Raw genomic sequence first — 13,471 nt, 5'->3', positions numbered from 1 at the left:
CTGCTGCTTTTAATTCCACTGCTGCTTTTAATTCCATGTTTGTTTGTTTATTTATTTATTTATTTATTTATTTATTTATTTATTTATTCCATTTTATATGCATTACTGGCTTATCCTTGTCTCACTTCCTTATGCCCCCAGAAATGTCTGCTGCCTGCCTGCCTGCCTTTCCTCCCTCCTCCCCTGCCCGCCTCGCAGGGATGTTGTGTGCGTCTGGCTTTGACTCAGGGGAGAAGTCCTTCCTGCGCTCAAGTTAGACTTTTGGAAGTTCCAAATCCATTTTTCAAGTGTGGAAGAAGATTTCATAGGTTTATCTGTACTCCCCAATTCATGGCATGTTGGGATTTCCTTTGAAATGGCCCCATTGAGATGTCTGCAGGTTTAAGCCCCGCCAAAAATCAGGGGATGATGGGACTGCCTTGAGTCTTGGCATGCGTGTATCCCTGGATAAGCTTTCATGGTGGCGAGTTTGAGATTTTTAACGTGCAAATTGACGGAGCTATGGAAAGGGGTGTGAATGGGGTGTCCGATTTTCATAAATTCCCCAAAAATCAGGGGATGATGGTACTGCCTTGAGTCTTGGCATGCGTATGTATCCCTGGATAAGCTATCATGGTGGCGAGTTTGAGATTTTTAACGTGCAAATTGACGGAGCTATGGAAAGGGGTGTGAATGGGGTGCCCGATTTTCATAAATTCCCCAAAAATCAGGGGATGATGGGACTGCCTTGAGTCTTGGCGTGCGTATGTATCCCTGGGCAAGCTATCATGGTGGCGAGTTTGAGATTTTTAACATGCAAATTAACGGAGTTATGGAAAGGGGTGTGAATGGGGTGCCCGATTTTCATAAATTCCCCAAAAATCAGGGGATGATGGGACTGCCTTGAGTCTGGGTGTGCGTATGTATCCCTGGACAAGCTTTCATGGTGGTGAGTTTGAGATTTTTAACGTGAAAATTGACGGAGCTATGGAAAGGGGTGTGATTGGGGTGCCCGATTTTCATAAATTCCCCAAAAATCAGGGGATGATGGGATTGCCTTGAGTCTTGGCGTGCATGTGTATACCCCCATGAGGTGTCATGGTGCCAAACTTGAGGTTTCTAACTTTCACAGAAAAAAAGTTGTATACTTTTTTAGCTTAATGCAAGCCTATGGGGGGGGAAACGGAGCTCCGATCCGGATCCGGAGCTCCGAGCGGAGCGGAGTGGACATAGGCGGAGCGGGGGCGGGGCGGAGCGGGCCGATCCGCAAATCGCGGATCTGGAAGAGAAGCGGAGTGGGGGGTCCGTGCACACTCCTACCACAAACATACATAAGGATTCAAATTCAGACTTTTAAAAGCTAAGCATACAAAGTCCCCGGTCCAGATTGATGAATCTCTCATTTTTAGTTTCTTGCACATTCAGAATTTTTAAAATTCAAGTTCTTTCCATCTTGGTTATGAAAAAAAATGTGAATTTTTTAATAGAAAATGAACTAAAATGAAATTTTCATTCATGCCATGTTGGGACTGAACGAAACGACCATGTCAGTGCATTGCCAAGGCCCATATGTTAGTGTTTGAGTTGAAGGGCTGATGATCAGTGATTTGCTAGTTAAGTATGCCCCACTCAGAGGGGAGCCTACTGCTACGGTCTGTCATCACTGCATAAAAGCAAATAGCAGCTTCTCCATTATTGTGTCAGCAATTGATTTATTGAAGTGACAGATGTTCCTGTACAACTTGGCTAACAGCATTAGATCTCTGGTATGCATAAATGGAGTGTCTGCGAAGCTGGCAGGGAAAAATGCTTCATGCATTCCACTGGTATATCGACTAGCTTTTCCACCGGGCCTGCAGATCAGTCATCGTGTCACTTACTGGCGCATTCCAGCGTATCGAGGCTTTTCATGGCAATTGTGCACTTGCATACTGATTGCCAGGCCTTTGCAAGTTTTCTAAGTAATGTGTTTTTTTCTACAATTGCCTTCCCCCATCCCTCTTGGGTGCTGAATGTAAGGGGGAAAGAACCCTCTCAAATCCCAAGAAGCACAGGGACAGGGAGGAGAGAAGCAGGAGGAGGAGACTGAACTGTTCTTCCTTTACCTTGAACAAGATGCAATCGCTTTGGTTTCCACATTACGTGCCGGTTTAATATTGCATTCCTCCCCCTCCTCCGCCCCAAGCCTCTAAAAGCTGAAACGTGGCCATGCTTCTGTATTCTCTACGCATCGTTCTTTTTGACGTTAATGTAAACTGGCTTCAGCAAGACACCAAGAAGAATGAAAATCGATGTTAGCAGCAACAGATGGCCAGGAGTGTGTTCCATTTCAAAGGTAAAACAGTCCCACGTTGCATTTAAAGGCTACGCCCCACTTTCTCAAAATCTGGTCTGACAGCATGCTCCATCGTCACAGCAGTCTCATTAAGCCAGGAGTGAACACAATAATGTATGAAAGCTTTTTCATGTACCGTTTACACTTTTAAATGAGGAGAGATTCTAAAATATTCACAACTTTTAAATCTTTTATTTGAAGCCTGTTAGCATCCGAGCTCCATAGAGACATAGAGACAACACATCATTATTAACCTTGGTAGGTTTCTCAGCAAGTGCAAGAAGGGCTTATATGGCAAGGATACTTGGTCTTCATTCTGATCATCAATATTTTGTACTTGCATTTATTTTTGGTTAAAGGCAAATTTAAGACAGAGCCTAACATCAGAAAGCATAACATCAGTGCAATTGGGGTTGGTTGTTTCTGGCCCCAAATGTGGTTTTACCTTGAGTTAGGGCAGGGGTGCAGAACATAAATTGGTTGGGGGCTGAGTTGTCCCCCACCAGACCCTCTGTGAGCTGGATGATATCAGTAGACATGGCTGCTCTTCTACCTGCATCCCAACTGTAGTCTCTGATCTCAAATTGGAGTTAACAGCAGGGGGGCACTATCTAATGTTAGTCCTATGTAGAGTAGACCTATTAAAATGAATAGAACATAAGTTAGTTGTAATACTACCCAGGGATTCCCTTGTACTTTGGAGGTGGAGTAGTATACAGGGGAATTCCTGCTGTTATCTCCAACCTCAGATTGGAGATAACAGCACAGATTCCTCCAGGGGTGTTCCTCCAGGGGACAAGGCTTGCCCTCCAAGGCTCTGCAGGTTAGATGTGGAACCCTCATGGGCCAGAGGTTCCACATCTCTAAACTGTTACACTAAAGACACTGCCATTTTCAGAGCCTTTCTCATCATTCCTGAGCCTGGAGGAAAGTTGTTCCAGCCCAATCCTGACATGAAGTAATGCACATCTTTACTGCTCCTTCTATTGCTCTCTTACTTTTATTGTAATTGTAATTGTTTTTAATATTTTTAATGTGATTTTAATATTTATATGTGAATTGCTTAGGGGTATAGAAATATTGGAAATAAATGAATAAAATAACAAATAAATCCAGTCTAGGCACACATTTAAACTGGAGTGATCAGACTATAAATAATAGGAGTCATTACAGATGCCGTGAGGCTAATTTAAATGAAATGGTGGTAGCTCGTCCTCTCAACCACAAATACCTGACCTCAGACACCACGATAACACCAGGCTGTGCTCCAAAACTGCTGCCTCTCTGCTGTCTGCTGACAGCTATGCTTCCTGGTGGAGGGAAGGGCACCTGTGGCTTTTTAATAGAGGTATTCATTTATGCAGAGATTTGCATATGGTGATGGGCCAGAGCACGGTGGGGGAGCACATTTATTTCTTTATTTGGGTATTTATATCCCACCTTTCTACAATAAAATCAAACTCAAGGCAGCTTATAGTAAAAATATAAATCACAACAAAATTAGAGCAACAATAAAAGAGGCAGCAGTAAACAGCATTCTAAAAACCATATCAAAAGCAACAGTCTCTCTCTCTCTCTCTGGCTTCATATGCTTTGTTTCTAGGTTTGTTTATTGCATTTATATACTGCCCCATAGCTGAAGTTCTCTGGGCAGTTTACAAAAGTTCAAAACAGTAAACATTAAAAACAAATACACAAATTTTAAAAGCATAAAAAGCATAAAAACAACTATCCTTGTAAAAACAACTATTCTGGGGACAGTTAGAAACAAACACAGCACATGTGGTTAACTGCCTAGGAGAAGAGAAAGGTCTTAACCTGGCGCCGAAAAGATAATAACGTTGGTGCCAGGCGAGCCTCATCGGGGAGGTCATTCTGTAATTGGGGGGGCCACCATTGAAAGGCCCTCTCCCTTGTTGCCATCCTCCGAGCTTCCCTGTTCGGTCCTTGACATTCCCAATTAGAGAATGTCAGGTAGCCGGACTGGGAAAGTGCTCAGCCAGAGGCCCTGGAGAACAGCTGCTGCTAGTCAGAAGAGACAATGCTAGGCCAAAGGAACCAGTCGTCCAACGGGAAGCAGCAGCTTTTTATGTGCAGTTGTTGTGCATAAGATGGAATTATGGTATGTGCAATTCGTCATGCTGAGATGCTGCAAGAGTGAGAAAGACTGTACCTGCTGAAATTCTCATTCTGCACAAGTCTCAACGGTTCAGGAAGCCTGGCTATCTTCATTTGCATCTTATCACTCTAGTTTAATGTGAAGAGAGCGCACTGGCAAAAGTAACAGTTTTTATACACCATATACCAAAAGGCATATGAACCTCCCAGAGACCTTCGGCTACTGGGCAGTATAAAAATGTTATAAATAAAATAAATAAAATAAAATAAAAGGCAGAGCAACAATGCTCTGCAAACATGGGGGATCCTGGCCAATGACAGCTTTTTGTTTCTCTCCATTCCATTTGCAAATACAAGCTCATTTTTGTTATTGTCATGGCCATGAGTTGAAACGGGAAGATAGCTGATAATAGAAATTAGGGATTTCAGAGAAGTCTGCAGTGGATTCAAATGAGTTTGGATGTCTATGAATCCAACCTGCAGATGCTGTAGCAGACCAGTTTTTTTCTGAGTCATGTGGATTCCACAGACTTGTAGACCAGTTTTTCACTTTTGGGGGGGGGGGGGTTGCACTCATTCACATTAGTCGTAATTTGTATTAACTAATACTAAGCATAAGTAAAGCAAAAGTCTGATTAAAAAATCCAAATCCATCAATGAGCAGATACATCCCTACCAGAAAGATAGTTCTTGCCTCCTGATAAATTGAGACTAGAATAAACAGTGGCGGATGTCCTTAACTGTGGCCATACTACCTATGTAACGGGCATGAGTAGTGTGGGGGGGGGTGGGGGGGGGGGGAAGCATTACCTGCTAAATGTCTGTCTAGTGGGCTACTGATGCAAACCCAGTTAAAATGGTAGCCCTTTAAGAGTTGTGCCTTCCAGAGTTTCTCCTGTCTCTTCAGCAGTGTAAAAAGGATACCAGATGATTTTTCCCTTTTTAGGTACAAGAGACACAAGAGCCTCTAGATCAGGCCTGGGCAAGTTGTCCTCCAGATGTTTTGACTTACAACTCCCATCAGCCCTTTCCAGCATAGCCAGTGATGATGGATCATGGGAGTAGTAGTCCAAAACACTTGGAGGGCACCAGATTGGGGAAAGGTGGGCCCGAGGACTGGCAGGAAAGCCACAGGTTTCTTCAATGCTGGGGGCAGGGTGTGTGTGAATATTGGTGGCAGTGGGATCTTGTGTGTGTGTGTGTGTGTGTGTGTTTTACAGTTCAGCAACGCTACTTGAAAAAGTCCAAGTTGCTCACCTCTATTTGAAATGACAAAAGCCCTTGCCTCTTACAGCTTAAGTCAAAGTATGGCTGGACATAGCGGATATTTTCTGAAGCTTACACCTGGGCAATATTTCTGAATAAATCATAAAGATGATTGTGAGTGTAAATAATGAGCAGTTGATGACTTTCGATCAAAGCGGCCAGCATTCATTAACATGGGATTTGTTCAGAACTTCATGGCAGCAGCTGTACTAGAAGCTGTGACAGGTCTCCCATCACTGTCACTTTGTTGTGTCAACCGGCATAAACAGACATGATTTTTTCAGCATCCGACAGTTTCATTTCTGTCATTACCAGAGTGGCTGGAAAGTTAAGCAGATTTCATGCAAGGCAGAGATTATTAAAAAGATGTAGGCTGCTATCCTATACCCACTTAACTGGGGGTAAGCCCCATTAAATCCAATGGGATTTCTTTCTATGCAGGCATGTGCCTGATTGTGCTGTGAATCCGTACTATTTACATAGAAAAACTAAGCCTTAATTTGTATAAATGAATATAGTGTTAGTAACTTTGCAGCAGTGGCACTGCAACTAAGGAGATAATATTTCTTGAGCTTTGCGCATTTGTACCAAGAGCAAAGAAATAAAAACAGTATAACCCATATTTTATATGTGTGATAGGATTTTTTCTTTGAGGGGGTGGATTGTAAAAATTAGTTGAAGGTCCAGCTGACATTGGACATCCTCTACAACAGGTGGGGGGGCGTACCTATTCCCACAGCTTGGACCTGAATCCAACTCTGTGCAGGAATGTTTCTCCAAGGGTGCAGGTCAGATCTGGCAAAACACCAAATGTTTTAACTAGTGGGGCTCAATGGATATTATTGTGAGGATCTCCCAAGTAATTTAAATAATTTTTATTGAAAAATTTGCACTCTGCCAAGGAGCGCTTTTCTACATCTTTTCTTGGCAAACAACACACGTTATAAAGATAAATAGCTTTGGACAAAGCACTTCTTGAAAGCATGGTGGGAGCAAATCAGGGACCAGTGCGTGATTATAATCACAGGAATATTGTTCTCTTTTGCCTCAGGAGTGTATTTATTTCTGTTTCATTTTAAGAATTTAAATGGCACCCTTCAATAAATATGTTTTCTGGGTGGCTTACAAATAAAACAATAAAGTTCAGTACAAAACACAAAGGGATATTATGTGTAACCCAATAGGAGCACTTGTAAAAGCAAATGCCTCTGTTTATCACATGTGAATGGGTCTGCTCATCATAGCCTGCTGTGAACAGGGCTGCCTCTATCGGTGTATTGAATGACACCAATGGGCCTTCCATCCATCTAGGACTAATAGCAGCATCAGGAGCTATTTCCATTGGGACTGCAAGGAAAAAAGGAAAGAGTTAACAACCACATCCTCTATTTCCCTGCATGCCACCCTAATCCTGCTGACTGCTTAAATCCTGCTGATGCCCACCTCATTTGCAACAGATATCCATGACTTTTTTAAACGGTTGCAATGTGCTTTATGTAGGGCTACCGTTAAAGAGCATCCAGATGCTTCAGTTGGTGCAAAATGCAGCAGCTAAGCTTTTAACTGGTATACGATATGAAGATTATATTACCCGAATTGAAAGATATACATTGGTTGCCAATTGCCTTCCGGGCTCAATTCAAGATCTTGGTTTTAACCTTTGAAGCCCTAAATGGCTTAAGGCATGGCTATCTAAGGGACCATCTGTCTTATTATGAACCTACCCAATTATGAAGTTCTGCAGGCCTTATGAGGACATCATCGTTCACAGAGGCCCATTTGTTGGGCACACGTGAAAAGTAGGGTGGCCATGTGTTCTACTTGAGAGAAGGTGGTCCTCTATTTAAAGAGCTGTCAGGGGATGGTCCCTTATTTGAAGGGCTCTGTAGTCCAAGTCCATTTTAACGATAAAAAAATCATAAGAAAGGAAAACAGGAGGTGCTGCAGTTATCACTTGGAAAGCAGACTGAGCTGGCCCAGTGTTTCCCACTATGGTAAGGTGTATTGTACTTCTGTTTCTAAAAATGCATCTATACCTATGAATCAGCACATGTAAACACCTTGCAAATCTGTGACATCTTTTGACCTCTTTTTTTTTTGGTGATACATTTCCTCTCTCCTTTTTAAAAAAACAAAACAAAACATGAACAATTTATATGTGGACACCCAGGCTTTCTCCTGTATCCCTCCCAAACTGCAGAATGTTCTCCCTTCAAAGTTACAACTGACCCTTGCCATCCCAGCTTTTTGAAAAGGTGCTAAGACACACCTTTTTCAATTTTGGTCTTCAAATTGTTTTTTATGGTTTTATCATGGTAATGTTGTAAAAAAAAATTGTTTTTTTAAAAAAAAGTATTATTGTTTTATTTTATTTTTTGTTACACACCACTTTGGTGAGTGCTCTGGAAAGACAGTGTAATTTTCAAAAGAAAGAAAAAAAACTCATGCTTATTGCAGTGGCATGTAGAGGGTTATATATAGCATGACACCAAGGCCTTAGCTAGACCTAAGGTTTATCCCGGGATCATCCCTGCCTGCTCCCGGGATATCCAGGGATGATGCCGGGACAATCCCGGGATAAACTTTAGGTCTAGCTAAGGCCTAAGAGAGTGTAAAACCATTGGAGAGCCAGGCAGTTGGCTGCATTATGTTCAAAATCCTGACAACCCTTCCAGAGGCCATTTTAGGGTGTGAAGAGGAAGAGATTTCAGAGGCTGGGGCAAGGATTGGAGGTTACAGCAAACATATAGAGGCATGTTCTTGGATATATTGAAGAATTAAAGATACATATCTAGCATAGTGTTATGATTAAATATTTTTACTGTGTGTTTTGCTGCTCTGTGGCTATATTTTCATGATTCATGATACAATTGCTTTGATTTTATAGGCTTACAATTGTATTTATTTGTGTGTGTGTTTTTTGTCTAAAACGTATTTGGGGGGGGGGAATGACTCCAATCCCTTTCCTTTCTGAGTAATACCCCTGATTCCTGGTTCTCACTGACTTGGGTTCAAATCCCCAATCACCCATGAAGTTCACTGGAAGATCTTGGGCCAGTTATTATGTATCTTCCCAAACTACGTTGCCAGGTTGCTATGAGAATAAAATATAATAACACACATGTATGCTTTCAAGAGATTCCTTATGATAGATAAAAAGGTTTTGCTTAGTGGTGGGTTTTATGCATTTGGAAATATACTGTAAGAAATATACTTCTGAAAAATATGGTGTGCATCACAATCATTTGATGTATAAATATATCCCACGTTTATTCTGACTGTAATCTATTGCGTACACCTGTTTGCATATGTATTTATTTTATGTCTTTATATTAATATTATTACAGATATTTCCTGGGCTTATTCTCTCAGACATAAAGCCTGCCAAAAGAATGAAGTTCAAGACTGTCTGTTACCTGTTGGTCCAACTCATGCATTGTCGCAAAATGTTCAAAGCCGAGATCCCTTTCTCCAACGTCATGACCTGTGAAGATGATGACAAGGTAACATATATTTAACTAAGTATGTGTGTTTTATAAATATGTGGTATGTAGCATTAAAATTAAGCAGTTACATCCTTATTGATTGACTTGAGGGTAACAGGGAAAGGAGTATTGGATAGGTTTTCCACAGTCAGATCTGAAAGAAGGATTCATTTTTGAGCTCAGTTCCCATTGGAAGTAAAACAGTGGGGATTTACTTACCTGGTTCTGGGCTATTTGGAGTGTGGTCAGTGAAGCAAATAGCAGGTGTGTGGTGCTCTGGGGATTAAGAAATGAGGCAGCATCTTGGCAGTAGGAGAAGGTACAAGTTCCACCTGCCTCAAAAGTTGAAACGAAAAAGACAAAAATGGTAGCATCACTGCAAGAAGACAATTGGCACATGAATCCACTAGAGATATTCATAACTAGAGGGGGAAGGCCTGAAAACAGAGGAGGCTTATATTTCTTAACTAATTTCCTTCCTTCTGTGCCATTAAAGTGTTGGAAAAGGCCTCTATAGTGGTATGATTCCATCTGTGATTCTATTTTGCCTTTTAAAAAATGATTTTAGAAGAAGGCAACCAGTAAGATGATCTCCTGCCATCACTCAATAATCTCCCCTTGATCTGCAAAGCAAAGATGGCAAGTCTTGTCACCTTGTAATGTATTGCTTGCAGTGTTACGCCACAGATCTGATTTAGAATCATAGAATCATTGGCCTGGTTCAGACAGCACGCTAAACCATGCTGCTTAACCACAAAATGGTTAATGGAATTAACAATTTTGTGGTTAAGCAGCATGGTTTAGCGTGTTGTCTGAACCAGGCCGTAGAGTTGGAAGGGTCCTATACGGCCATCGAGACCAACCCCCTGCTCATTGCAGGAATCCACTTTAAAGCATACGTGACAGATGCTTGTCCAGCTGCCTCTTGAATGCCTGTAGTGTGGGAGAGCCCACGACCTCCCTAGGCAATTGGTTTCATTGTCATACTGCTCTAACAGTCAGGAAGTTTTTCCTGATATCCATCCTGTTAAAGCAGTACAACAATGGAGCCAATTGCCTAGGGAGGTTGTTTAGTTAGTTATGTTAAGGCATAATTGTATAAGATACTAACATAATTTCTTTCTGGCATGCTTTGCTGAAAAATGAATGCGTCTTAGAGATTTTTAAGTGACTTAACTATCAGCATTTATTTAAGAGTTTTATATAAATCTAGTAAATCTAAAGTTTTCAAAGCAGCACATACAAATCATAGAAACATGAAAATAAAGACAAATTCATAGAATATATCCTATCTATGTAAGACGGTAGGCAGCACTACACAGGGAAGGTTTACATAAACAGGTGGCTCTTCAATCTTTGCCTAAAAATAAAAAAAAGTGTTGGTACATGTCTAATGCCAGGGGGGAGATTACTTTACATTGTGGACGCCATGACACTGAACGCCATGACACTGAACACCCAGCTCAGAAATACGTACCATTTTACAGTTCATCCCCATATATCAGCCTTCCCCAATCTAGGGCCCTGCAGATGTTTTAGACTGCAACTCCCATCATCCCCTGCCAGCATGGCTTGGGGAAGTCTGCCGTAGATCCTTCATAGTATATTCCACAGAATATTTGGTGGGAGGGGCATGCTTGCCATATTATCAGATTGTCTGGATGTGACAAGCTGTCCTGAAAGCTACAAAACACAAGAGCATATTCTGAAAGATTTGTAAGGTCCCCCAAGGTATTTTGTCATTCTTCTTCCCATGATATGAGTGCATGTTTGCACGCACACCTGTAAACCTAAATTGTAATAAATAAATTGTAATATTTTCTTTGCCACTAGGTGGTGATATTACATAGGTTTGCTCCAATATTCCATAAGGGGGAAAGCTAATGTTGTTAGCAATTTATTTATTTTTTTAAAGTGCAATTTTGTGCTTCTCTTTCGTTGAGATGAAGTGCAAGAGAGGCCTGACTTGAAAAGCTTTCATGCTAAAATTCTATTCCCCACCCCCACCCCAAAACTGCAGGGGGGGAAACTCTTGTTTATGTGATCTGTCTCTTCCCTACCTCTCACATGGGGATTTAGGGAAATAGAACAAGTGCACCAGCCCTACACTTCCCCTCTTTCCTGCTGCTGGCTCTCTTGCGGTGACCTGTGCTGTGCCTGCTCCATGCATTAATCCTAAATTGCCCTTGCTGGCCCATGTGAATACTATGTAGCCCACTAAGCACTCTGCCTTCACTCTGGGTTGTACTGCCTTGAGCAGTCAGGGCCATCGCCTCCAAGTATCTTGAGACCACTTAACGGATGGCAATCAGCAACGGGACCTAGGAGCCCTACCACCTGGGCCCAAAGCCTTGACCCACATCTTTCAGCATAACTGATCAGAGTCCTAAAGTTAACCAGGTACCTACAGACCATGTATGGTGTATAAGGCCCCAGAAGAAATGTAAAGGGGAGGGATATGGAAGAGAACACTCTATTGGGCGTAAGGCAGCATGTGCTTGCTAATACGCAGATGCCACCATGTAGGAAAGCATCGTTGTTACCCAGAAGGATTGAAAAATTAAGCAGGGTGAATTTAGTGGCCTCAAGAAATAGAGTAGTAGAAAATGAAAATCAATAATAAAAAAAATATAGTCATGCATTTGGGGCCAACAGTAAGATTTTTTTGTTATGTGCTGGGAGTGGAGTCATCAGCTGCAGGTGACTAAGGAGAGAAAAGATCATGGGATGCTAGTTTACAAAAAGGTTACTACAACATGCCAATATGTTTCATCAGCAAAGAAGGCAGATTGAATCATTGAATTATTTCAGATTGGTTCCTTCATGAGACAACACCAGTGCAAGCACCTCGGGGTCTTTAGAGACCACAGGTTCTCTTCGAGCCACCATTCTCCACGTGAGAAATTGGTCATCCCAGTTTCCATAATAATGGTGGCTTGAAAATGTATGTAAGCATATAAGTCCATCTACATATGTAGTATTCTCGTATACAGCCACAATAGGGAATGTTCCAGGTAGCTACTGAAATTCTGTCTGAAAGTGAGCCAGTTTTTCCCCATCTCACAAGCCCTCAGTCAGAGATGCTAGTGTATGTTGTTAATGTATGTAAAGTGTTCTGAAGTAAATCAATAAAAGGTGGCTCTTATCAGAGATCAGAACCTCCTTGTATCATCTTGTAAGTCCATAAGCTTTTCAGATACCTTAGCAGCCAGCAGAATTTTGTCCCCTTTTAGTGCCAGGACAAAGTTTTTGTACCATCTTTCAAATTCATTGCTTAAAGGTGATTAACAGATAAGATAAAGACTTAATATCACTCTTCTTCTGTTTTTCATTTCTGCCACAGAGAAGGGCATTAAGGACAGCCTCTGAAAAACTCAGGAATCGTTCCTCTTTTTCTACAAACGTTGTATACAACACTCCTGGAACTCGAGTGAACCGATACATCAGCCGTTTAATAGAGGCCCGGCAAACTGAGTCAGAGATGGCAGACCTAAATTTTTTTACCCTGAGGTATAAACAGATTGAACGTGAGCAAAAGGTAAGTGAAGCTTTTACAAATTCAAAAGAAAATGAGAGATATATTTTTTACGAATTCAAAAGAAAATTTCTTTCTCCAAAAGAAAATGAGAAGCTGCAGTGTTTTTAAAATTCAAGGTCACTTTCCCTATACTTCAAATTGGCCTTTCCCAACCTGGGCTAGATACACTATGGCTTTATAATGGTATTGACGTGCACTGATATCTGTTGGGGCACATTACACATTCCATATACTGCTTTCAGAGTCTCATGCTTTTTATTCCACATTATCCAAAATACCACAACAAATGTCATTGTATTGGGCAAAAGGTGGGATACAAATAATAATAATAATAATAATAATAATAATAATAATAATAATAATAATAATAATAATAATGTGTCCTAGGAGGTATCATTGCACAAGAGGAATATAGTGTTACCATGATGGGATCATAATGATTTGACACAAGGTGTAAATTTGGCCTTGGTGCCCTCCAGATATGTTGGATTACATTTCCCAATGGCCATGGTGACTGAGGATGATGGGAACTGTAGTACAACCCTTTGAGAAAACGCCAAGTTGGGGAAAGATGCTTTAAATGAAGTCCTGGCATCTAGTTCAAACAGAATATAGCAACCTAGTTCAGATGTAATGCTAAATCCTGGTGTAGTGGTAAGAGGATATACAAACTTGTGTGTTGGGCTTGTATGCACCAAACTCTCCTTCCCGCCTCCTTCATATGCAAGGGGAGGCAGTCTAGGATTTGAA

The 13,471-nt window shown here is 41.4% G+C and overlaps 1 protein-coding gene across 1 annotated transcript in view; it reads left to right on the top strand.

The window, feature by feature from the left end:
* ADCY1 (adenylate cyclase 1) overlaps positions 1 to 13,471 on the top strand; it is a 182,547-nt gene that overhangs the window by 133,464 nt on the left and 35,612 nt on the right. The window contains exons 8-9 of the mRNA XM_063130721.1: positions 9,046 to 9,201; positions 12,527 to 12,721. Of these exons, the coding sequence (XP_062986791.1) occupies positions 9,046 to 9,201; positions 12,527 to 12,721 (351 nt within the window). The remainder of the gene's footprint in view (positions 1 to 9,045; positions 9,202 to 12,526; positions 12,722 to 13,471) is intronic.

The sequence above is a fragment of the Elgaria multicarinata genome, chromosome 1, assembly GCF_023053635.1.
Source record: "Elgaria multicarinata webbii isolate HBS135686 ecotype San Diego chromosome 1, rElgMul1.1.pri, whole genome shotgun sequence".
In the NCBI taxonomy this organism is placed as follows: Eukaryota; Metazoa; Chordata; class Lepidosauria; order Squamata; family Anguidae; genus Elgaria; species Elgaria multicarinata.
Note: the sequence above shows the minus strand (reverse complement) of the source record. Positions and strands in the feature narration are given on the sequence as shown.